General features: G+C 38.4%; 1 protein-coding gene and 1 pseudogene across 9 annotated transcripts in view; both read left to right on the top strand.

Annotated features, from left to right (window-relative positions):
• DLG2 (discs large MAGUK scaffold protein 2) overlaps nt 1–26,875 on the top strand; it is a 2,237,713-nt gene that overhangs the window by 1,883,069 nt on the left and 327,769 nt on the right. For all 9 annotated transcript variants that reach the window (XM_023209277.2, XM_023209278.2, XM_023209276.1 and 6 more), the window contains one exon: nt 12,142–12,244. In XM_023209277.2, coding sequence (XP_023065045.1) covers nt 12,142–12,244 — 103 coding nt within the window. The remainder of the gene's footprint in view (nt 1–12,141; nt 12,245–26,875) is intronic.
• Nucleotides 7,898–9,492, top strand: LOC111540775 (annotated as a pseudogene).

The following is a 26,875-nucleotide window of genomic DNA, read 5'->3' as shown; positions in this document are numbered from 1 at the left end:
TTCCAGAAGTATTTGAGGAGAATAGCTGCATAGAACCTTCCTCTGTTTTTCTCTCTCATATCTGCGCTGCATCTCCCATCCTCAATACCACCCTCATTTGCCTAATTTGGGCCTCAATTATCTGTATCATTGGTAATACTTCAGTAGTCTCCCATCTGGTTATCTGCTGGGATAGTTCTGTTCCTGAACTCACTTCGTTCATTAACCCCAGTTTCTCACTGTTGCCAGAGTTGCTCTCCCATAAACACGGGTCCTATTGTGTTAAATGCTTCTGTAAAACCCTTCCATAGCCACTTATTGACAAAACTTCTTGCCCTGGCATTCAAGGTCTACTTCTGCTGGCAGCATTTTTTCTTTCTCCCTTTCTATGTTCTATGTCAGCCATCAGACTGCTCACAAATGAACATCAAATGTGATATTTATAGTTTCCCTGTTACCTGCATAAGTATGTGATAAGATCATTTAATACATGTGAATGTGTTTGTTCTATTTGTTTGTTTATATATCACCTTGTTCAGTAACATATGTGAGGTGGGAAAACAGTTTATTAACTATAAAATACTTTTGAGGTGTTATTCTTAAGCCATAGAAATAATTAAATTTACAACACAGGGGACCCTAGAGATGGTGCGGCCCAGCACCTTCACTTTTCAGAGCAGCTCATTAGCTGGTTTGAATAAGCTGATGGCAGAGTTGGCAACAAAACTTACATTTTCGCTTCATTGCATCTCATCACTTCAGGAAAAATGAAAATAGATTTTTTTCCCTCTTGAGAAAGAATGGGAGCCTTCTACATGTATTTAATACACTCATAATATACATCTGTTCATCTTACTATCCATAGTCTCTCTGAATAAAGTAGAAATCATTTGGATTGCTACCAACCTACCCCAGTTTCATACCTACCCCAGTTTCTTCCCTGCTGCCCCCTGCCACCTTCCACCCAGACCCCCAAGTGTGAAATTATTGGCTTGAAACAGTCCCCTATGTTCTGTACCTGATTCATTTTAATTGAAATGTGGTGCCAATTATCTAGCCTTTTCCCATTTGGTTACCCCTTTGTGTTTTTTTTGCAGTTAATAATTCTGTTAAATTTGTAGTTCTTAGCTACTTTTATGCTAAGACAGTCTTCTCTCAAACATATTCTTTGGTTTTATTATTGCTGATAAAAGCCAGTTAAAAGTCCTGGTTACATGGATAATGGATATGCTATAATACAGATAGCAACTATTTAGTAAGTACCTACCATGTACCAAGTATTATTTTAAGCATTTCATTTGCTTAAACTCTAACAATCCTGATAACAGCCTAACCAAAGAAGGGTTCACATCTTTTGGTGCATATGAGGAAACAAGTTCAAAGAGATTAAGGAATTTACCCAAAGTCATAGAGCTGGTAAGGGAAGGGACCAAGATTTGAATCCTGGCCTTCCCAGGTCTAAATCCAGTATTCTTCCATGACACTCCTTTCAGAGCAAGCAGATGACATGAGCTGTGATGGAAAACTTTGGCAGCCATGAGCATTTGCTCTGCCTTCTGAACAGCATCTCCAAGGGGGTCCATCCAACCTCAGATTCTTGCAACCAGGCTGGCCATAAGCACATGCTTCCTGCACATTATCTTCCTGTACATTCTCTCTACCTGTAAGCACTCCTGGGGCACAAGAGTGATGTTAAAATAATATTTCTCAATTTTAAGCTGAGGAATGACTCCTCATTATGGTCACATATACTAATGGCTTATCATGCCCTGGATCACCAGATCCTTGAGAGGCTATGTCATGGTTAAGAATGAAGATGCTTAAACCGCACTGCCTGGGTTTCATTCCTGACTTTGCCATATGTTAGCAATGTACCCTTGGACAAGTTACTTAATCTGTGCCTCAGTTACCACCTCTGTAAAATGGGGATTGTTGTGTGTTCTTACTTCACACAGTTATTATGAGAGCTAAGGGAATTTCTGTATATGAAATGCTTACAACAGTGACTGGCACATATTAAGTGTTATATACATGTCAGCTACCATCATCACCATCATCACCATCATCATCATCATCTTCTTTTTCTTCATCACTTCTTTCTCACATTTGTTCCTCCAGTATCTGCCCTCCAGTAACAACTGTTTCCTGTTCTTCAGATGTGCAGGCCCTCTCTCACCTCCAGCCCTCCATGTGTGCCTCCCTCTCTGCCTGGAATACTCTTGCCACTAGTCTCCTCACCCTACTGTCCCCATCGGTGAGAATCTCCACCCATCCTCACCTTGCTAACATTCACGACCTCATCTCAATGTCACTGCCCCCAGGAAACCTTATTCCTCCTCATCCCTTGGTAGGAATGCCTCCTCTGTACCCCATAGAATTCTGACCTTTTCCTGTGCTAGCACCTACCGCCCAGTATTTAATCATGTGTTTAGCTGTCACTGTCCTCCACTGAACAGCACATTGTTTAACAATGGCTATGTGTCGCTCTAGTTCATTCTTCCCTTAAATTGGAAAGTGAAATAACTAAGTGGATACTTTTTTAAAAACAAATTTATTTCAATACTGTGTTTATCTCTAGGCACTATAGAAGGCACACATTAAAAGATAGTCCAGTGAGTCATAGGGTGAGTATCCATATTGCCATATTTGATCTCACATTCACTTACCTGAGTCTCTAAGGAGATATTACATGATATCAAGGTGCTGGAAATAACACCCATAAGAGATAACAAAAAATGGAATTTAGAAACCAGGGAACGAGAGTTCCCTGACACTGGAGGTATGCAAGCAGAAGCAAATGGTCACTTGGTGAGAATGATATGAAGAGATGGGGAAGGGAGTGGGATCACTTCCTCAAAAAGTGAAAAATGTATTCACACATTAGGATCATATAGAAGAAGAAATATTGTTTTCTGAGCCATCAGAGGGCAGAACTGAAACTGAGAGGTGGAAAGAAAGATTCAACACAAAGAACTGTTTTGTTTTTTGTTTGTTTGTTTTAATCACTGTAGCTCACCCAAATACAGTGGATTTTCCTGAAAGACAGTGAGTTCTTCATTAGTGTTGATCCAGGGTCACATGGAGGTTAGATGATCATTTGCCTGGGATAATGCGAGAATATATTATTCACTCATCCACTTGCTTATTCACTCACTCTCCTCTTTTGTTCTTGTGCACCTATTATTTGCCTGACCCTATGCCAGGACCACAAGTTCCAGTAAGCAGAGATCTGACTTTCAAGGGGCTTATAAATAGATACATTGCACAACTCAGTTTGAATTGAGTCTTTAAGAACTAGAAGTTTTCCAGATGAGGAAAGAGTGAGAAGCTATGTTCTAGATATGGAAATAGCATGTGCATAGATGCAGAAGTGGCTGAATCAGAGAAATTTTAAAAGGTCAACATAGTGAGGGACAAGGGTATAAGAATGTGTTTGAATCAGCCTAACGATATACCCTGGGGTTGAAGAAGATCACAAGACTTCCTCTGTTTTTGAAATCCTCTGATTCTGATATCATTCATTCAATAGTACTAAGAAACAGACAAATATTTCCAGAGAATCATCATTTATTCAGGGAACCCCTGGAACCCCAGGCCAAGGCCCCTAGTGGCAGAAGTAGCAAATATAATGATCATCTTTTAAAAACAAAAAGAAAAAATGATTGACCTTGGGGATGGTAAACCACTCATCTTCACATTAGGATCTGAAAAACAACAGCAGCAACACAACTAGAAGTCAACTAAAAGTGCCCAAATTTCTATTCATTACCAACATTATTGTGCAAAGGATGCCAAAACATATGGAATATCAATTTTTTTTTCTTTTTTTTTTTTTTTTTGAGACGGAGTCTCGCTCTGTCGCCCAGGCTGGAGTGCAGTGGCATGACCTCGGCTCACTGCAAGCTCCTCCTTCCGGGTTCATGCCATTCTCCTGCCTCAGCCTCCCAAGTAGCTGGTACTACCGGTGACCGCCACCATGCCTGGCTAATTTTTTTTTGTATTTTTAGTAGAGACCGGGTTTCACCGTGTTAGCCAGGATGGTCTCGATCTCCTGACCTTGATCCACCCACCTTGGCCTCCCAAAGTGCTGGCATTACAGGTGTGAGCACCATGCCCGGCCGGAATATAAATATTTTAATGATCCAATGCAAGTCATATACATAAAGAGGTAGCAATAAATGAAATTGTTCTAGCTTGACAATGCCTTTTACCTTAGCCCTACATGATCTAATCATTATAAGTTGGGCCATAATTTCTAGATCAGGTTGCTTTTGGACCACTGCAGAGCAGAGTGGCAAAACACACAGTCATTTGCTGCCAGTCTCAGGGAGCTTGATTTATGCCCTTGAAAGACAGGTTTCAGAATTGGAATCTTGTAGGCATAGACCCTGGGAATTAGACAGGATACTAAATTATAGTGTAAATTGGTAGTTAAGAACTCAGGAGTATTACACTATTTTAAATCCTTAGCCTCTTTCCACCATATAAATTTGAGTAAGTCAGTGAGTCTCTGAGCCTAGTTTTCTTATCAGTAAAATAGGAAAAATAATCCCACCCTCCTGAGGATTAAGTGAGGTAATATATAAATATCTCTTATGTACATACCTGATGCTCAATTAATGTTAATAATTATTATTATTAATCTCAACAATAATTAGTGGCATCCAATCTTTGAGAATGTATGCTTCAAGAAAAGAATTTTTCTTGGAGAGAAGAGGACTCTAAACAGAACTCTGAGAATCCATGTATCCAGATGAAAAAGTTCAAACTGAAGCAAAATAATAATAATAATAAATATATGAGGTTGTGTCACACTTGGTATTTTAAAATGTCATATCAATGATATAAACTGTGAATACTTTTTAAAATGTTATTTGTGCAAGGTTTGCTGATAAAAACTCAAACCTCAGGGAAAGAAATAAGAATCAAAGTGATCTTGAAAAATTTGAATGACTGGAGAAGAACATGTTTGCTAAAACCAGGGAAGAAATCAACAGGAACAAGGGCACTATGATCTCGTTCGGGATAACAGCAGCAGCACACCTCTTCAAAAATGCAGAGGCCCATGTAAATTTGGGCCTAAAATGAACAAGATTGTATTATTGGTCCAGTGAAAAAGAAACAAACTCACAGAGCACATCTGCTAAACTAGAAGGAACTCTGGGGCTTGGCAAGAGGTGCTCTTGGCTGGTCCTATCTCTATGCTAACTTCAGTATGACTTTGGGCCACTCCCTTCTTTTACGGGGTTCATCTCTAAGGTATAAGTGCTAGATAAACAAGTTTCTAAGGCTTTTCTAGTCCTAAAATGTTGTGTTCCTCTTTTTTAAAAAAGCATGAAGTAACTAATATATTGCACTCTGTGTTGGTTAATTTCCATTAGATTTATTTCATCACTTACAATCACAGCTCTTTGAAGAAATGCTAAAACAATAATAATAGATACTATTTGCTGAATGCCTGTTTGTACCTGCAACAGCCCTGATAGGTAGGTAGGTAGGTATACTCATTTTATTGAAAAGAAAGCTAAGGTTCAAAGAAGTTAAGTGACTTCCCCAAGTTACCTAGGTAACCTAGGTAGACTTGAGATTTAACCTGTTTTGTCTAACTGCAAATTTTTGTTCCTTCCCATTTTTCCATGTACTTTTTAATGTACTGAAAAAAAATTCAGAGGATGACTAGAATGATGAAACATGTAGGAATCTTATGCTGTAAAGGAAACGTCCAAGAAATTGTGGCTGTTCACTTGGTTCAGATCAAACATCAAAGTATATACCAATTGATTAAGGATTAAATGGCTAAAGATTAAACTATAGTTTGCTATGGGAAAACATGGGTAATTTTTTAAATATATTGGTGAAAAGAAGATATAATCTAAAACTCAAGAGCCAAAAAAGAAAAGGAAATTAAATAGACTTCACTAAATATTTAAAAACTCACTCTATGATAGGAAGTAATGTACAAAAGAAAAGTCAAAATACAACAGTTCAAATAACAAACTAAGAATATTTGCAATAGTTACCTAAGAAGGAGCAATAACATTCTTCATTTGCAGATAATGTTTTGAAAGAGCAAACTGCCTAAACAACAAAAACAAAATAAATAAAAAGGAATTTTATGTAAAAATAAGTTCAAATATCCAATAAACATATAAGAAGATGCTTAACCCTATAATTGAAGAAATGCAAAATTTAAAAATAAATTTGTTTGCCTATCAGAGTGGAAAGTCAAATGTTGAAGTATATGTAACTATTACAAGAGTGTGAGGAAGTTGAAAATCATATATCATTTGTGGGCATGTAAATTAATACTACACTTTTACAGGCAGTCTGGCGATACCTATCAAAATTTCACATTCATACCCTTTACTCAACAACTTACTGTTAGATGATATTTATTACCTCATTGTTTATAATAGCAAAATAGTGAAGCTACCTAGCTATCAGCCATGCTACTGGTAAAACAAATTGTTTTTCATTGAATAATAGAACACTCATAGCTATTAAAAAGAATGAGATTAATGGGAAGAAATATGTAAATTAGAAAGCTCACTAAGGTATATTAGTAAGTGGAAAAAATCAAGGTGTAGAACATGATCTTATTTGTATAAAATTTTAAATTATCTATTTTATAAACTGGCTTATATTCGTAACAAAAATAATTAGTAGTATATACAAGAAGCCATTAACATGGTTACCTTTGTATCGAATAATAGGAGGTAGGGGAGCCTTTTATTTGTATATCTTTTCATTGCCTTACTCTTGATATATGGGCATGATGTGTGTATATTAATTTTATTTTTCATATCAATACATTATCTGGGCAATTGGATTATGGCCTGTTTTTGTTTTCTCATTAGTTTCTGTATGTTTAATGAAGAAATAATTATTTTGAAAATGTACAATAGCAAATTTAAAAAAACAAGTAATGCATATACCCTTTCACCAAGAAGTCTTTCCAGGGAATTTATCCTTCAGAAACACTTTTATAAGTGTTTATAGTAGCAGAAAAACTGGAAACAACCTTAACCACATCAAGAGGGATCTCACTGAAAAGTGCTGGCACATCCGTAATATAGAATACTAGGCTTTCATTAAAAAGGTAGAATGAGCCGGGCGCGGTGGCTCAAGCCTGGAATCCCAGCACTTTGGGAGGCCGAGATGGGCGGATCACGAGGTCAGGAGATCGAGACCATCCTGGCTAACCTGGTGAAACCCCGTCTCTACTAAAAAATACAAAAAAATTAGCCGGGCGAGGTGGCGGGTGCCTGTAGTCCCAGCTACTGGGGAGGCTGAGGCAGGAGAATGGTGTAAACCCGGGAGGCGGAGCTTGCAGTGAGCTGAGATCCGGCCACTGCACTCCAGCCTGGGCGACAGAGGGAAACTCCGTCTCAAAAAAAAAAAAAAGGTAGAATGATATGAGCTGATATGATAATGAACGATGTCCAAGATACATTGCTCAATGAAAAGCAAAACAAAAGCTGTCAAATTATATATGATATGACCTATTCAGTTAAATAAAAAGGCAATAATATATTAAAATATGTATGTAAGGAGAGCAAGAGAAATAGAGATAAAGTCATGTGCTTGCATGTGCATACAGTGAATCTTTAAAAAGTACACACAAGCTGGAGGAGGAGGAGGAAGGAGGCGGGAGGAGGAGTTGCTGGAGGAAAGGCCAGCGGAGCCATCGCACCAGTCCTGGGCAAGGAAGTGGAGACCGGCCGCCTTAGGAGACGGGATCTTCCTATGTTGTCTAAGCGGGTCTTGAGCTCCTGGGCTCAAGTGATCTGCCCACCTCAACCTCCCAAAGTGCTAGGATTACAGGCGTGAGCCACCGCGCCTGGCCGACCATCTCATTCCATCATGCCAGAAGTGAATCCCTTCCATTTTGATCCTTTGGATTAGATAACTAGTTGTAATGAAGAAAATTAGTCTTAAAACCTTCTGGAAATCTTTTAACTTGAATAAAAGTAAAAAATAAACTGATTCATGGTAGTACAACAACCATCGCTAGCCACTGACTTTGGAAAGATAATTCCTTATTTGGTAGCTGCTATGGTAAAGATACAGCGAGCTGCGATATCAACAGGGAAGATGAAAAAGGCGGGAAAAAAATAGATCAAAAAGCAAAAGCTTGATGGATACGTTAAAAAGGCGGCTTTCTGCCAAACAGAAGCCAAAAGGCAAGGTGGGCACACCCTCTGGGAGCTCTGCAGATAAGGACACGTTCTCCTCCTCCTCAGCACTGATAATCTTTAAAGACATGAGAGCTCAGAGGCCGATAAGGCCACCTGCCTCCGCAGCCATCACTGCAGTCCCATGCCGTGGCCTCTTCAGCCCACAAACTCTGAGGAGACGTGCATCAAGATGGAGGTGAGAGTCAAGACCACTCTTCCAGCCCGAGTCCACCCCTGAATGGCGTGCGGAAGGATTTCCACGACCTTCAGTCTGAGACCGCGTGCCAGGAACAAGCCAATTCACTGAAAAGCTCGGCTTCTCAGAACGGGACCTGTATCTTCGCCCGGATGAACATGTGCCTGTCGTTACTGGACTTCTGCCTCAGGACTACGTTCAGTATACTGTGCCTTAGATGAGGGGATGTGTCCTTTGGAAGGATCACGTAGCTATTGTCTGGACAGTTCTTCTGCCATGGAAGTCTCTGTGGTTCCTCCTCAAGTGGAAGGGCGCTCTTTCCCTGAAGATGAGAGTCAGGTAGACCAGGACCTAGTTGTTGCCCCAGAGATCTTTGTGGATCAGTCCATAAATGGGTTGTTGACTGGCACTACGGGAGTCATGTTGCAGAGCCCGAGAGTGGGTCACGATGATGTCCCTCCACTCTCACCATTGCTACCTCCAATGCAGAATAATCAAATCCAAAGGAACTTCAGTGGACTTACTGGCACAGAAGCCCACATAGCTGAAAGTATGCTCTGTCATCTGAATTTTGATCTTAACTCTGCTCCTGGTGTTGAAAGAGTTTATGTCTCAGTGGAAAGCAGTGGTCCCATGGTAGTGACAAGTCTCACAGAGGAGTTGAAAAAACTTGCAAAACAAGGATGGTACTGGGGACCAATCACATGTTGGGAGGCAGAAGGGAAGCTAGCAAGTGTGCCAGATGGTTCTTTCCTTGATCAGGACAGTTCTGAAGAGTGTTATCTTTTAAGCTTGAGCTTTCGCTCCCATGGTAAAACACTTCACACTAGAATTGAGCACTCAAATGGTAGGTTTAGCTTTTATGAACAGCCAGATGTGGAAGGGCATACATCCATAGTTGATCTAATCGAACATTCCATCAAGGACTCTGAAAATGGAGCTTTTTGTTATTCAAGGTCTCGACTGCCTGGATCTGCAACTTACCTTATCAGACTGGCCAAGTCAGTGTCTTGGTTCATGCAGGTGCACTTGTTGCAATTCCTGTGTCGTTTTCTTATATGTCAGTATACCAGAATAGACTTAAATCAGAAACTGCCTTTGCCAAACAAAATGGATTATTTACAGGAGAAGCACTACTGAAAGACTGAGAACCCTGCATCTTGCACTTTGGGAATAAGAAAAAGAGATCGAAGTACAGTTTACAAACTTTCCTTGCCATCAAAATCTTTTGCTGCCATAACTATTTCAGTTTTGTGTGTAAGAGTCATCAGTGGTGGTTCACGCCGTAATCCCAGTACTTTGGGAGGCCAAGGCAGGAGGATCATGAGGTCAAAAGATTGAGACCATCCTGGCCAACATGGTGAAACCCCGTCTCTACTAAAAATACAAAAATTAATTGGGCGTGGTGGCATGTGCCTGTAGTACCAGGTACTCGGGAGATTGAGGCAGGAGAATTGCTTGAACTCAGGAGGCGGAGGCTGCAGTGAGCCGAGACTATGCCACTGCACTCCAACCTGGGCAACAGAGCCAGACTTTGTCTCAAAAAAAGAAAGTCATCAGTTTGTTTAGGGGTGAGAAGTGTCAGCAAGGTGTCTTGGATTTATTTTGGTTCTCTAAAAAGGGAAGTCTTGAGGTTTTAGAAGTGTGAATTATCTTTCATCAATGTGCAGAGTAATCACAATGTGAATTATCAAATTCTCCTCAATGCCCCCCTGCCCCGCCCAGTCCTTTGCTGCTATCCACTGTGATTTTTATGCATTACACAGAATGGAAATTGCTATGTCTTTTTAACAACATTTTTTAAAAATTATTTCTTAGGTTGTGCTAATTTTGTTGGTTGTGAAAAGTTGAGCTTTTCTGTTGCCTTCATTTTCATCTTATAGTTTGCCTATTTTAATAAATGGCGTTACACTAAAAAATTGTAAAGAAATGTTTACCACCAATTTAGAAATTGTTGCCTTTTCTGTCATTAAACTCGGGCACAAATTGCCATAACATGAAAACCTATGGAACTAGAATTATGATTGAAGAAATATTAGATGATCATAAAAGAAAAAAGTATACACTAAAGTGGTTACCTCTGGAAATGGAGATGGTGAGGGGACTTTTACCTCTTCCTTTTAGACATTTCTGAAACAGAATGCATTTGCCATGACCATGTATTATTCTTTTATAAAAAGTTAACCTTAACTGTTTGACAAGAGAATAAATTATTTGGCATGTGAAGTTTGTGGAATTCAGCCTCCTGTAGGTAGTAGCCTGGATCAAATTGCCTTTCCTGTCTCTTCTGGCGGGCAGAGTCATACTTCTGACTCATCAATAGCCTAGACAGTCTCTGAAATGGCTGTATCTACCAAGGAATAGATCTGGAATTTTATAGTTTAAGGGGACTTTAGACTCAAAAAGCCTAACAGTCCCTTCCCTCCTAGAGAAGAGAAAAATTGAGGCTCAGAGAAGTAGTATGGCAGTCAGTCAGAAGAGAGTGGCACAACCAGATCAGGCCTAGCTCAGTGGACTCCCCAATGTTACCATGTAATCAATGCTTTCTTTAAGGAGTTCACCACACTAGAAAGCCAGGGATGAGGCAAGGAAAATTACCAAAGAGAATAAGGAGACGTTAACAAAGTTATTATGTGAGGATGAGGATGTGCAATTTAAGCATATGGATGTCCCAGACCTGATGGGGAAACAAAGTAGTAACCCCCATCTACCACCCAATGTCATTGTCAAATAGGATTGATGAAAAGCAAAATACAATTATATATTTTGAATGTATATAAGCTAATCAGTTCTTTTATTCTTCTTTCATAGCCCATGTCAACCTGCCCCATGAACAAAAGGAAGCAGAATTCTGCTATCATCTGCAAAAAGCTAGTTTTTTGTAGGTTAGAAAACCATACCTACTGTGTGTTCTTCAGAAAAACTTATTGGGGGTTTATCTTGTCTCCCTTTGTGCTCCAGTCATTGTCCCTCTTCTGGGGCAGACGGAGAACTCTGTCGTTGGAGAGCACTTATTAATTACATTGCATTGACTTAGACTGAATTGATTCAAGAAAAATTTTAGCATTTGCTTCTTATTAAACTTGACTTAAGAATGATTTTCACCCTGGCAGAGTTTGGAACTTTTAAGATGTTATGTTTCTCTTTCGGCATAGGACCTAAAATGGGAGTTAGCAATAGCTAAATAAACTCCGGGCACTCTTTATTTCATTTTTGTCAGAATTCATTCTGGAATTGTATATGAGAAATAGGACAGTCAAGTATATTTTAAAACAAGGCTTAGGGCTGTCTCACCAGGCTCAGGATGACAAGGCTAGGCAACTGACCAAAGAGAGGGATTTTGCAGCCAGCTGGCCCCATTTTATACCATGTCCCCAGAATCTCATCTGAATGTTTTAATCTTTCAGCGTATATTTGTCTATTACATTATATGTGTCTCTATCATCCTGTTTTCCCCCTAATGTTGAAGGCTCATATTTATCCCCATTTGCCCTAGAAACCTAGGAAGCTCACAGAGGCATATTAAATGCATACACTAGAACATGGATAAATAAAAATGTTTCCAACCTGGTCAGACCATGGCACAAACACCACAAGATGAAATTTAATGTCTCTCCTAACTAAAAGTGATTAAGACCATGAAAATCCATAAACACCTGAGTAGGATACGAGGAGTTTCTGAGGCATGTGATATAATGTTAGACAGCATGGTTTGGGGGAAACTTTTTTCTTCTACCAGAATAATATGCCTTATGAAATACCAAGATTCTCTGGCTTCCTTTCTTTCAGGTGAATGGTATTGACCTCCGTGGTGCATCCCACGAACAGGCAGCAGCTGCACTAAAGGGGGCTGGACAGACAGTGACGATTATAGCACAATATCAACCTGAAGGTCAGTCAGAACTCAAACTAATAATGTTCTGATATATCTCTGTGTGGATCTCTACCCTCATTACTAATCATTTATATTAACTAGAGTCACCATCATTGGTGTTTTGTAAATCTACCTATAGAGAAAAATTGATGGTTCATGTCCAAAGAACATGAACCATGGCTTTGTTACCTCTAATCTTCCAGGAAAATATCAGGCAGTTAGAAAGGCCTATGAAAATATGAATTCAAATAAATAGCAACCAACATCAGCTTTATTTCATTTATATTCTTATCTGGTACACACTTTCTTTCACCAATGGATGCTGTAAAATCAGTTAAGACTTAAGAAGCAAAGGGGAGAGATTTCATCTACAGAAATAGACCAGTAGACCGTATTCTCTCCTCATGGCATTAACTTAATTCTGATTAACACTAACATGGCTTTTGGAGGTTCCTGATTGGGATTTTCTTTACCTTTACTCCTACAATATCCCTTGTTTGAAATAAGTCACTGTAAACTGTGAAACTCAGTGAGATCATATAAATTGGATTAGCCAACTTAAACTTGATGAGACATCCGAAATTGGATTATCCATGCCCTGCTCTTTGGTTTATTTAAACGTCTGTTTCTGTCTGTGTTTAAAATGAGGCTCAGTGAGACAACTGGGATGTTACTTATTGTATGGTTGATTTCTTAGAACATGCATATATAGGTTGCTCCTTTGGAAATGAAACGTACTTAATGTAAGCACACAATTATGGGTCAGATCTTGTTATTAAAAAAAATAAGAGGAATATGGCTACTATCTTCAAGAAATGAAGTGCATTGCTTTTGGTCCACATGGCTAGCAAAGAGGAGTGTTAAACAGCTGAGCATGAGACTACAAGATGTCTTCAAGGAAGAGCCTCTGTGCATATGAGTATTAGGAGCTCCTTTTCAAGTGATGATTTGTTAGCGTCAATGGGTCTATTGTTGTTTGGAAGCCTGAGGTTTGTGTCTTGCCTATGACAGCTTAGATCTTATTAATGGTGGCCAATCACATGCTCTGCCCATGAATAAAGAAAAGATTTTCTTCCATGCATGTTTTGACATGTTACTTTCAGTTGTGCCTGGCTTGAGAATTAGAATTTGCAATTAATTTATTCCAAACTTTTAATAAATGTTTTCTTCTATGTGGCCTAGGCCAGATATGGCTAGAGAGTGGGGAAGAGGGGATTTGCTATGGTCACAGATGGATAATGACAACACCAAGGAAACATTCTCTTCTCAGATAGTTTTGAAAAGTCTTTCTATTTGTTAAATGTTAGTAGACTTGTATTTTAGTAGGCATAAATGCTTTAAAAAGTATCCATTATAGGCCGGGCACGGTGGTTCACACCTGTAATCCCAGCACTTTGGGAGGTCAAGGCGGGCAGATCACAAGGTCAGGAGATCAGGACCATCCTGGCTAACACGGTGAAACCCCATCTCTACTAAAAATACAAAAAATTAGCCGGGCATGGTGGCGAGCACCTGTAGTCCCAGCTACTTGGGAGGCTGAGGCAGAAAAATGGTGTGAACCTAGGAAGTGGAGCTTGCAGTGAGCCAAGATTGTGCCACTGCACTCCAGACTGGGCCACAGAGCAAGACTTTGTCTCAAATATATATATATATATATATATACACACACACACACACACACACACACACATCCCTTATAAAACTGAAAATTAAAAGATATGTGCTAGCACCATTTGATTAACAAATTCTACTTCATATAGAGTAAGAACTTTTTCATCAGAATGTTCCATTTTCTTAATAGCTGTTTTTATTCAGTCTCAAACTGTATGCCCTTCACCATTACCTGACATGCAGCATAAATGTCCCTGTTTTCCTGTTTCTGAAAAATCTCATCTCAAACAATTCTGCAGATGATAAGATGGTTAGAACCATGGATACAGCAATTAGAAGCTCTTGATAATGATTTCAAGCTTTAAAGTTTACAGAAAAGGACAAACATGTCCCTGTTCTATCAATGTAAATCTTCATCTTTCTACTGGAGCCTTCTTACATCTTGGTTTCCTTTAAGCAATAGATTTAATTTGGATATTATTCTGTAGTTTATCAAGATGCTTGTTCAAAGCACGTCCTATAAATCATATAAATTGATTTTTAAAGTATTTGTAAAGAAACCTGCAAATAACAACAAGCTTTTTGCCAAATGCCAAAGTATAGATTGGATTCACAGAATGATTTCTCTGTTTTAATAGCCTAACTGTATACTAATTTGTCGCAGTTTTAAATTAGTTGGAAATGTGGTAATGGCAACATCAAGCAATCAGATTTTTTTCCTCTCCTATCCAAACTTTATGTGTAACTGAGCCTTAATTTAACTGCAGTTTTCAATGAAAAATTAATCAAATTGCTGTTTAGAGACATTTAAATTGTATAACAGTTTTAGGAAATATTAAACAATTTACCTTTAAAATAACAAATGAAATGAAGAGTGCATCATGAGATTCCATTAGGAAATTCTCAGCAGGTCTCCTTTATCTGCACCCATTTTGTGAGTCATTCAACCCTTAAGACAGTGCTGAGAGAAGATTTTATTGACATTTCTTTTAGTATGGTCAAGAATTGGGCTTTCAGTAAATACACTGTTCAGTCATAATCAAATGCTTTATCAAAAATTTCCTAAATTTATTTCTCAGTATTATCAGATGCTCAGAAAAATCTGCCCCTAACCCCAAGTAATAAGGATAGTATTTATCTTCAAGGATTTTTAAAATCTTATTGGGGAAAAGAGATTTTTATACATTTAATAGAGTATAGTTCCTGGTAACATATGATCAAATTGAATGATCCTAACAGCAGCATTTCTAAGAATTATGAAATGTCAGAGAAAGGATAAGCCTGAAGGGGTCAGGACGGTGCAGGAGTGCACCATGGAAATGTGGAAATGGAGCCAGACCTTGAAAAATGGGTGAAGTTTCTATTCAGGAGTGGAGGGAGAAAGAATATCTTGCTCAACTACAAAATTGTGAGTTCCATGCATTGCAGACACCATACCTATATTTTGTTCACTGATAGCTCTATCTCTGGTGTCATACTTGGTATTTCTTAAAGAGTTGCTGAACTAATGGATACAAGCCTACCATTCCTCAGTACTTGAGTTATCACTTGAAGGTAATTAAAGGTTGAAGGGATTCTTCATTTTCACTACTTGCGCTTTTCATTTTTGCTTCAAAGACGTAAAGGAATTGCCAAAGAAATGTGTATTGCAAAGTATAAAACTATTTCCAACCGTGCTCCTCATACTGCTTAGCATATTTTTGTGATAATTATAAATTTATAAAATGTATAATTATCATAATGTAGCAATAGATGTCCTATTTGGCAAGTTTCACTTCACAAAGCGAGATCACAATTATACTCACTTCTGCTTAAAATGAGCTTGTCTCCAGTTGTCCATATTACTCTATCCATCCTCAATCTTATTCAATGTCTGGTTTATGGTAGTAGAATTAACACCAGTTTGAAGAGTCATATATGATGTTTTTCTCTGGTGGTGTGATTGTGATTCATTTTTGCCATCTTTTAAAATTCAATTTTATCATGCACTTACTTTGAAATTAACATGTATTACATTCATAAGAAGAGGAAAATAATGAAATTGTTGTTTTTCTTTCTTTCAAGAGGATTACATATGTTACACTCCAATAATAATTCCATTTAAGCACTATGCAAAGTTAATTATTGTAAATCTTTAATTACCTATACCCAGTTAGTGAAGTTACTGTAATGCCACTTCACACAAGGAAATATAATGCCTTACACACATGTGTACCCATAGGTACCCCTTCCCTTTCCTTACCCTTACCAGACACCTTCCCCTTTGATTTCAGAATTATCTTTCTAAGAGATATGGAGATATGACACCAAGATGCCTGTGCACAAACTCCTTGCCCTTCACAATATATTCCCAGCCAACGTCTATGCTCCATTCCACACTCACCCCTCCACCACCCACAGTATCAGCCTTTTTCATTGTCCCCCTGCTACACAGGACTGCTCTCTGCTCTTACACTTGCTCCTGAGCTGTGCCTTTGCTCTGTAGATTCCTCTACCCAGAACTGCCTTTCTCACTTTCCACCTGCAGGATTCCTACTCATCTTGAGAGCCCTCAGATGTCAATTCCATTGCAAAGCCATCTTTAATCTGCTTAGTCAGCATTGATTGATTCTTTATCTGAGTTACCCAAAACTGTATGTAAATACCTGGTGTACCCATTATCACAGTTTGTACACCTCTCCACTTGAGTGAGCTCCTAGACAGCAGGGAACCTTCTGTCACTCATTTTCTATCTTGTGTTAATCCATGCAATATGAATTTGACTATAGTTTATTAATGAGTTACTGAATGGGTCTGCTCTTAATTTAAATGCAATATAATGTTTTCAGTGTGTTGACATATATTAATAGTAGGTGCTTAAGAAATGTTTGCTGAGTAAATATTGAAGGAATGACATGGGGTTTTTACATTAGATGCAGAGATGGCAACTGAATCCCTGGTTTGGACATTTGGTGTTGACACAGTTTTTAGATGGTGCCTTTTTGTTTTCAGTTACAAAACCTTTAGTAACCCTAGTAGATAAAATCCCTTTCCCCTTCATTGCAGAAAATCCACAGCTGTTGTTTTTGTAATATAGCACAAAGACAAGATGATTAAAGCACTAACATTTTTTTTCAAGTTCTGAAACTCAACTTTGACACCATTGATGAATAAAAAGGGCATTGATTACAACCTAATTATACATTTTTCAAAAAAGATAACACAACATTTCCCCAAGTTAGATCAGAGAAAATCTGATCTGTATTTACTGCCTTCTTTCTAATAATATCTACATTTATTGTGAGGTAACTGATTAGGTTTGAAATAATAAGCCACCAGATATTCACTTGGAGAACTAGGTAGGCATTAGCTAGTATTGGATAAAGCTCACAATGGAGTTGATGAAGAGCCAAGTGGCCCCTATGAGAACCACAAATTCCTTTACCTTTAATATGACCTCTCAGGACATTGTTGGAGAGACTGCAAGGGTTTCAGAATGGCCTACAGGTAGAAAAGAAGTCGTGGATGGTACAGTCCTTACCAGTGATCAGGAACTTTGGTAGATAGTGAGGGGACCTGATTTCATCCACCCTTTATTCTTTAATAAGGTACTTGAGTTAAAAGAAAATCCCAAAGGGCAGAGTTGATAATTGCCTGGAGACTCATAAGTGTAGTCTAGTTTATGGAATTGTGGCAGAGTGACTACAGGGTTCATTTATTCTTTTATACATTCATTCAATCAATAGGTATTTTTTTCTGGATACTTATTATGCCTCAGTCCATGTTATAAGGAAATAACAAAGCAGTGAGCCAAAAAAGCCCCTCTCAAATAAATGTAAAATGTGTCAGATGGTGATGAGCAGTATAAAGAAAGAAGAAGCAGGAGAAAGATGATAGTGACAGAGAAATATGTAGTGGGCAAGGAAAGCCGTGCTAATGAGGTGATATTTGAACAAAGATCTAAAAGAAACGAGGGAGTAATCTATGCAGGCATCTGAAGGAAGAAATGAATTATTCTAGAGTTTTGTTCTACCAAATGTTGTCTACAGACCAAAAGCACAGATATTAAATGAGAGCCTTCTTAGAATTTTAAGATCTCAGGTCTTAACCCAACTCTACTGAATCAGAATCTGCATTTTATCAAGATTCCCCAGATAACTTGTATGCACATTGGAGTTTGTGAGGCATTGCCCTAACACACTTGGAGACCTGCAAAAATTGTCACTTGTCACTGTTAGGTTGGACTCCCTCTACCTAGAGAACTGGGTAAAGTCACATGAGGCTGCACCACTAGATTTGATTTCTGGCATGTGTCACCCAATGATTGGTCATGGCTCAGTGGTTTTAGTAGGGATAGGTCAAGCAGCAGGAGATCTAAGAATTTCATGTGCCATTCAGCTCTACTTTGTCTAACCCGGCCATCTAAATACCAATGTCAAGCAAATTCATAAGTCTTGCTAGAACTCCTCAGCTAGTGAAACAATGAACCTATTCAGGCTTCATTGCCTTTAGTTATGACCTCTTCAGCAAGTGAGTTTAGAAGCAGTGAGGTGGGATGAAGTAACATTGATTCCTATCCTCACAGAGGCCTCTGTGAACCAAGGGAAAGTCATTAAGGCTTCACTATTAAATTTGAATAGCTTACTTCACTTTAATGCAAAAACTCATGTAAATAATCTATTTAACTCCTTTTAAATTGTGAGGCTAATTCAGAAGGAAAACTATTTCTTCTTTTCAGCAATAAGTGAAACTCTGATGTTATTTGCGGTAACCGCTGTCACAGAGCTTAAACCACAGTTGGACACCGTGGTGCATTTCTCTATGGGGTCAAAGATACAATGAAAGCTTGACACGAATATACAGTTTATCCCCTGAAAAATATAGACACCTTCTGTACCTGAAGGTTCTCAGAAATGAAAGTACATACACCATCCAAGAAGCATACTTACAATGCAAGACATATTTCTTTCTTTAAATCAGCATCTATGTAGGCTTATGCATATGAATGAGCAGCTGTGGCATGTTGAAACACTTTCCCAACTCACGTAACTGCATCGCAAATACCCAGGAAAGATTTTTAAAGTCCAGCTGTGGATCTTGATCAGAAATTGCATCAGAATCATCAGAGAACATTTAAGATAAGCTTTCAGAACAGAAAGTACCGTACACGACTTGGAGCAGACAAGACCAGTTTTCTAGTGCAAATTCCAGCTCAGGTGAGACAGAAGCATAAGTTTCATTACTTGATAGTTTGGTCACTAACATTACGTCTTTTCTTTGCATTTTTAATACGTAAGGAGAAATGAATGCACAACCTATTAAACTTGATAGATTCTATGTAGTTTAACTAGAATCACTAAGAAATAGAAATTAAAAGTTTTAGGAATCCTTAAATATCATCTTGTCAAGTTTACTCATTTCACAGATGGAGGAACTAAAGTTCGGCATCTAGATAGGAAAGCCATTTAATATTTTAAAATTGGTACAGCTGTTAAAGCTGAGGCTAGCTGAGCAGTTAGTAATTTCCTTGATTTTTAAAATTTACTATAGTAGCTCATGATGGGGAGTGGCTTTAATAGCCCAAGGAGTGGAATCCAATGAGATTATTATAATCAAATGGACATAAAGTGGTCAAAAAATTTCTGAGGGAACCTCACCACTTTGTCGTGCATACTGTATCATTTTCATTTCTAGCATGTTACTGTTGTTAATTGTTATTGTTCCTGTATCAGAACTGAATGATGTATACATGACAGCATTAGTATAAGTGTAGGCAACTATTGTTAATTTTTGAAATAGCCACAGATCTGGAAATAGTTATTTTTTCAACAAATAGTTCAAATATATTACAATTTTTCTCTTTTCAATCCTAACTTATTTGTGCATACCCTTTATCCAGCCAGCCAGCAGCTGCTTATCCATTCATTTATCTGTTATCAATTAGCTTATCTTTATAGCTTTAGTGACACTCTTTATTGCCAAATATTAAATTTCACCTTATATGTTACATTAATTCTGTTCTAATTAATCTAGTTATATTCTAATTTTTACTGAAATATTAGGAAAGAAACTTAAATAAAACTTTACATGACTCTAGATTTTTATTGCTTAGACATTTCTTTCTCCACAACTCTCTCCCACACACGTACACATTCTACTAACAGTAAAATGCATTTGCCCGCAACTAGACATTTCCCAGGAAGTCTCTTCACTCATTGCATCCTTTTAATAGCCTTCTCCTAGTTGCCTTTGTTTCCTCCCAAACCTCCATCTAACACATAGCATCGTAGAATATGACCAAAAAGATGATTCCTGAACAGTCTGCAGATTCATTCAGGAAAGGTCCTTTCCAGATTCCTTAATCATTAATCATGCTGCACCCCTCTCCCCATGCCCCAAAGTCAGTTTTTGACCTAGAGTAATATAATGAGGACAAACACTTCCTAACTCCTAACTCGGAAAACTCTCTTCATCTTATTATCTATCCTGGGAATGCTACATCTTTAACTCATATCAAAGGGGTTAAAAATATTTGCAAAACTGATTGTAGATTAATAATAGATATAGCCTCCTCTCATTGTATGATTACAGTTCCCATCCCCATAACAACTTTCATTCCGTAATAAAGTGTATTTGTCTTTGACAGTTTCATCTTGTGATTTTATATTATTTGAGGGGTGTCTTGACATTTAGTGACATAAATCAGTCACTCATTAGTGCTGGAAAAAGCCAAAGAAATCCTTATGTTAGAGACATTTTGACAAGGAGACCTCCTAGATTCACACCAATCATTAGCAACACCCAGATCAAATGCATGGAAATAAAGAGTTTTAATACTACTCTTGACTCTACACGTTTATAAAATGAACACAGATCTTCACTAGATAATCCTTCAATTTGATAAGGAATTTCAGGATGTTAGAGAACTGTAAAAGAATGTTCCACAGAGATATGCAAAGATAACTATAAAGCAAGACAGCTTTAAAATTTTCTGACTTCACTGTGTATTCTGGGTGCCCAGTGTAGTTTACCCTCACATCTCTTTGAATAGCTATTTGTCAGTCCTCAAATTTAATAATGAGTAATGAGGCACTTTTCTCGTCCTGTCCCTCACTCTGCAACTTTATTGAGCATGCCTAAGTCATATCACTTTTCTGAACATGGATTCCATTGTTCGTTAATTAAAGTGGTTTGAGAGATTAGTTTTAAGACCCTTTCCGGCTGTTGTTGTATGAAGTTTATTTTATTGTGTCTTCTAATTAAAACATGCCATCGAATAACAGTTATTACAAGCAGGTAATTTCTAAATGCTTCCTTTTTCCCCATACATTTTAAACACACAGAAATTATCTTTCACCCACTCAGAAGAAGGGGAAAGATCTGTATCTGTGTATTTGCTGTCTCTGTGTACCATGGGATTTGAAACATTCAATAATGATTTTAAGTTTAATTCAAGTAGAAGCATTTATTGTTTGTTGGGGGTTTGAAGATTAACAACTTACTGTTCATGATCTCTTTGTTTATAGAACCATTGTGGCCTAAATCTTATCAGTTTAATACATTAAATTGTAATTGCTAAGCTTGCAAATGGATTTTTTGAGGTTGAAGAAAATTAATATAAAAAAATCAATTTCAGGACATTAAAGATACAGAAAGCTGAAATAGTGGAGATGTCTTGAACTGTCAGAATCACAAGTAGTGGCAGCTTTAGAGTAGAAAGCCAAGCCCAAGAAATAGAAAGTATACATCTTTAATGTGCTTTTTAGATTTCTAATTCACATACAATTCCTGATAGACTCATTACCTAAGTCTTTAAAAGACAAACATTCCAAATTGCACTTTGTTTCAAGATAATATCTTATTCTCTTCTCAGCTTCTTCACATTTATCATGTTCCCATTGCTAAAAGTAATTTACTTTATTAATAAAGAATTGCTGGCACATTGGTAAAATTAAGCAATGGCAGGACAACATTCATTCATTCAGTCTTTATTTGGCTAATATTTATTAAATTATTCCAGTGAGTGACATGCTGCCTTGCACTCTGGAGATACAATGGTGAGCAAAATAGACATGGCCCCTTCCTTCCCTAGTGGACCTACAGTCAGCCAAGTAAAATCACAGTAATGAATTATACAAAGTGAATGCTCAAGATAAAGAAGAGAACTTGGATCCAAAATCTTAAAGTCTAGGTACTCAAATGTACTCAGAGAATACTAAACCAGAGCAAACGAAGACAAACAAAAGCTCTGACCTGGAGTAGAGGGTCAAGAAGGCATTCCACGGTAATAATACTTTCTTTAATCTGAAGGGTGAGTAGGCATTGTCAAAGCATAGCAGAAAAAGGAGTTGTGAGGAAGACTGTTTCAGGAGGGAAAGATGTGTGAAGGATATCTGAAGGAGAGAAGATGGTGCAATGGAGGGACTGAAAAGCAAACCAGGGAACGTGGGAGAAACTCTGGAGGAGGCAGAAGAGAGAAGCAGAGACAGATCACACAGGACTGTGTAAAGCACTCAGTTATTTCTCCTGAAAACAATGAAAGGACTTTTGAAAGGTTTTAGGCCTGAGGCTGGCAAGATCAGATTTGCTGTTCACAAAGATGGCTCTGGCTGCTGAATAGAGAGTAGGCCAGAAAGCACTGAAGATGCTGGGGTAGGACCAGTTGAAAGGCATGCGTCTAGGTGAGAGATGGTGCTGGTTTGATAAGTGTGGTGGCAGAGCAGCAGTTCAAGGATGCAGTGAGTTATGATCACATCACAGCAGTCCAGCTTGTGGGACAGAGCAAGACCCTGTCTCCAAAAAAGGTAAAACAAAAAATAAAGAGTGGTGGCAGAATAGTAGAGAGAACTGGATAGATTCAGGTAGCAATGTAGGTGATAAAGCCAATAGACATAAATATTGGCCTATAAATACATAAATTCATCCATTTCATGAAAACATGGAAAGCATGATTTACTAATTAAAAAACTAACAAACCCTTCACAGAAAAGCTTGTTTTATTCATCTTTATATTCCTTCTTATTCCTTAGTACACTGTCTGGCCAATAGTGGGCATTTAAGTGTAGACCAAATTGAAAAAAAAAAAAAAAAGAATAATGACAATGAACTTATTTTATAGAAACTCTGTTTTAAAAAAATGTGTAGCTAAAGCAGAGTAAAATATGGATGAGAGAAAAAGAAAGATGGAGAGAGAATGGGACATGTTTACAAGAAAGAGAATAATTAAAACTCTCATGTATGAAGCACTCACTACTTGCCTGACACCTTTCTAAAATCTCTGCATGTGTCAACTCATTTAAACTTTGCAAAAACTTATGATATAGGTTATATTCCCTTACTCATTTTACAGATGAGGAAACTGAGACACAGAAAGCGTAAGTGCTTTTCCCAAGGTTAAACAACTATACAGTAGAGTAAAAAACAAAGTTTCAGTCTCAGGCAGAAAGGCTCCAGAACAACCTATGCACCATCCTGTTTCTCATAAAAGGAAGAAAATATAAACAGATTCATGCTGTGATAAAAGGGTTGAAGAGGAAACAAATAAAATGGTTTGGAGTGGGTGTGAAGAAACCAAAAGAAAAAGATGCCAGGAGAGGGACATGGAGGGACAAAATTTGTCAGACAAAGAAATAGAGTTAGGAGGGTTCATGCTGGTAGGGTTAGAGAGTTTAGCACCCAGTTATAAATGAGAACAGAGTCTGACAGTAGCAGCTTGGAGTAGGGCCTCGATTAGGAGTAGGTGTAGGTTAGGAGAGTATATTGTCTTTCTCTTTTTAAAATTGTTGTTCTTTTGGGGGATGCGGGAGTCTTGGGCTTGGCTCTAGGAATAGTTTGGCTTTAGGAATAGTTTGGTCCCAAGCTGTCATAAAGGCAAGCAGAGGGCTCACCACTTACTAGCTGTGAGACCTCAAGTGAGTGACAACCTCTCTGTGCCAGAGAGTCTTCATCAAGAAAGTAGGAGTAATAATCATATTTACCTTCCAGAGTTGCTGGAAGAATTAGTGAAAATGGATGTAGAATGTTCAGAATGGAGTAGGCCATCGGTAAATGAGAGCTAGTATAATAAACTTCAACACATATTTGAGTGAGCATTGTGCTCCCCTTTGCTCTCATCAGCCCTTTGCACCATACTTAGAACCATCCCTGAGAGGGTCAAAGAGCTTCACAGAGTTTGGGAAGCAGCAGTAGTTAAGAATTCCTTACTTCCTGCTGATGGGCCTGAAATATAGAAAGAAAAAAAAAGAATTACTACTGCGAAATCGGATAGATATGTTCAAATTCCAGCTCCACCATTAACAGCTCTGTAGCCTTGGAAAATTACTTCACTTCTTGGAATCTCATCCTTTATCTGTAAAATGATGATTCACACCTATCTCACAGGATGACTCTGGCAATTAAATGAAGTACATATAAAATGCCTGGCACTGTCCTGACAGATAGTATGTCCTCTATAAGTGATAACTGCCGTTATTGTCACAATTATCAGAAACACCAGAAACTCTATAATGTGGCTATTATGTGGAGAGAGAGATAATGAGACCCAGAGGGGGAAAGGAACTTGAGAAAACCCTTGGGAGACTGTGGATGCAGGCATTTACGGGATGTCTTCAGTATCAAAACTGATGTGGAGATAACGCCCTGTGTGGAAGTTTCAAATAAACTGTCCTCTGGAGAGTCCTGAGCTCTAGTAGAGGGATGGCAGGAGCAGGGATGGGGAGTGTAGGAGGAGACAACCTGACCTCTGGCCCCAATCCCAGAGCAACCTTTATTTGTTTTTCATGTTTGGTCTTGGATACATGAAGCAAGGATCCTACCACCAAAAAACACTATTTTTTTTTGTTTGTTTGAGACAGAGTCTCGTTCTATTGCCCCGGCTGAAGAGCAATGGCATGATCTTGGCTCACTGCACGCTCTGCCTCCCGGGTTCACGCCATTCTCCTGCCTCAGTCTCCTGAGTAGCTGGGGCTACAGGCACCCACCACCATGCCCAGCTAATTTTTTGTATATTTTTAGTAGAGACGGGGTTTCACTGTGTTAGTCGGGATGGTCTCAATCTCCTGACCTAGTGATCCACCTGCCTCGGCCTCCCAAAGTGCTGGGATTACAGGCACGAGCCACCACGCCTGGCCCAAAAAACAGTTTAAAAGCTGTTTATCAGAAGGCAAGAAATGCTCTTCAGATTAAGGTATTTGTGTGCTTAGGACGAAAAAAGCTGTAAGCTCAGTTATTTTTCCACTAGAATGTAAACTCCATGAGAGCATCACATTTTGTCTGTCTTGCTCACGGCCATGTCCGAAGTGCCTAGAGGAGCACCCAGCACAGAGTGGGCACTCAATACATATTTGTGGAATGAACAAATGCACCAAACAAATGACCATACCTTGCAGTTCCTCTTTGAACTGTGGGTAGCAAAGTAAATTTATCCCCATTGAAACGCCTGTTGGGAGTTTTGTTAGTTAAGTGGAGCTCCCAAATATTCATCTTCAATGCTGAAAAAAATAGCCATTCTATGAGAGCAGATTTTCTTTGCTTCCAAGAATGATTCTGACACTTCTGCTGACAAGATTAACTAAAGACAAATACACACTCAGTTTTACTTTGGTTGTTTTGTGCAAGAAAGCAAAAGATTAAGCAAATAAATAAACGTATTTCCTAATGAACCTAATAGTGGCTTTGAGAATTTGAAAATAGAGTCTTGGAAACATTAAATGAAATATAAAATATTAACTAGCACAAGTAAAAGACTTCACAGTTTACAAAGGGCTCTCACGTATGTTTCTCATTGAATCTACAGAACAACTCCAAGAGGTAAATAGACTGGTAGTATTATCATCTTTCTAATTTCATAGATAAGAGAAGTAAAGCTCAGTGAAGTTAAGTGACTTGCTCAAGGTCACACAACTAGTAAATACTATGAGCCGAACTTGCACCCAGATGCTCTGAGTCCATTTCTTGTGCTCTTTCTTCAGCATCATACTCTAATTAATTTTATTATCCAAATAATAACTAGCTGGAGCATAGAATTATCAGGCTTTCCATAAGTTTGCTAAACATATTTTGAGAAAACGTATTTGCCTGTTTGATGAGTGAATGCTTGGTGGTATATTAACTTTATTTTTAATACTAACATAATACATGTGTTCAAAAATCAAAATAATATTAAAATGTGTACACTGAGAAGTCACATATCCTCTTCATCTCCATTGACCCCAATTTCCTCTTGCCCCTATTAGTAGCCAGTTAAATTAATGAGAAACTTATATAAATAAAATCTAAAACTAAGACCATAGAGGAATACAGGTAAATCTTATTGGTATTATTTTAAAGAAGAAAAAATGCTTGACAGGAGAATGTGTAATGGCCTAGGGAGTTAAGGAATCAAACATTGTGATTTCTTAGTTGGCTTACCACTGACACCTGCTCTTCACACCTAAAGATATTTTCCCAAATCAGAAATAATTTTATAGCATTAGATCTTCCTTCTTTCGTTCCTCCCTCCCTCCCTCCTTCCTTCCTTTCTTCTTTCTTTCTTTCTTTCTTTCTTTCTTTCTTTCTTTCTTTCTTTCTTTCTTTCTCTTTCTCTCTTTCTCTTTCCTTCTTTCCTTCCTTCCCTCCTTCCCTCCCTCCCTCCTTCTTTCTTTCTTCTCTTCCCCTTCCTTCCTCCCTCCCTCCTTCCCTCTCTTTCTTTTCTTTTCTTCTTTTCTTTTTTTTTTTTTTTTTTTTTGAGACGGAGTCTTGCTCTGTCACCCGGGCTGGAGTGCAGTGGCTGGATCTCAGCTCACTGCAAGCTCCGCCTCCCGGGTTTAGGCCATTCTCCTGCTTTAGGCCATTCTCCTGCCTCAGCCTCCGGTGTAGCTGGGACTACAGGCGCCCGCCACCTCGCCCAGCTCGTTTTTTTATTTTTTAGTAGAGACGGGGTTTCACGGTGTTAGCCAGGATGGTCTCGATCTCCTGACCTCGTGATCCGCCTGTCTCGGCCTCCCAAAGTGCTGGGATTACAGGCTTGAGCCACCGCGCCCGGCCTTTCCCTTCCCTTTCCTTCCCTTCCCTTCCCTCTCC

This window comes from Piliocolobus tephrosceles, chromosome 13 (assembly GCF_002776525.5).
Source record: "Piliocolobus tephrosceles isolate RC106 chromosome 13, ASM277652v3, whole genome shotgun sequence".
Classification (NCBI taxonomy): Eukaryota; Metazoa; Chordata; class Mammalia; order Primates; family Cercopithecidae; genus Piliocolobus; species Piliocolobus tephrosceles.
The sequence above is the reverse complement of the archived record's forward strand: the minus strand, read 5'-3'. Positions and strand labels throughout refer to the sequence as shown.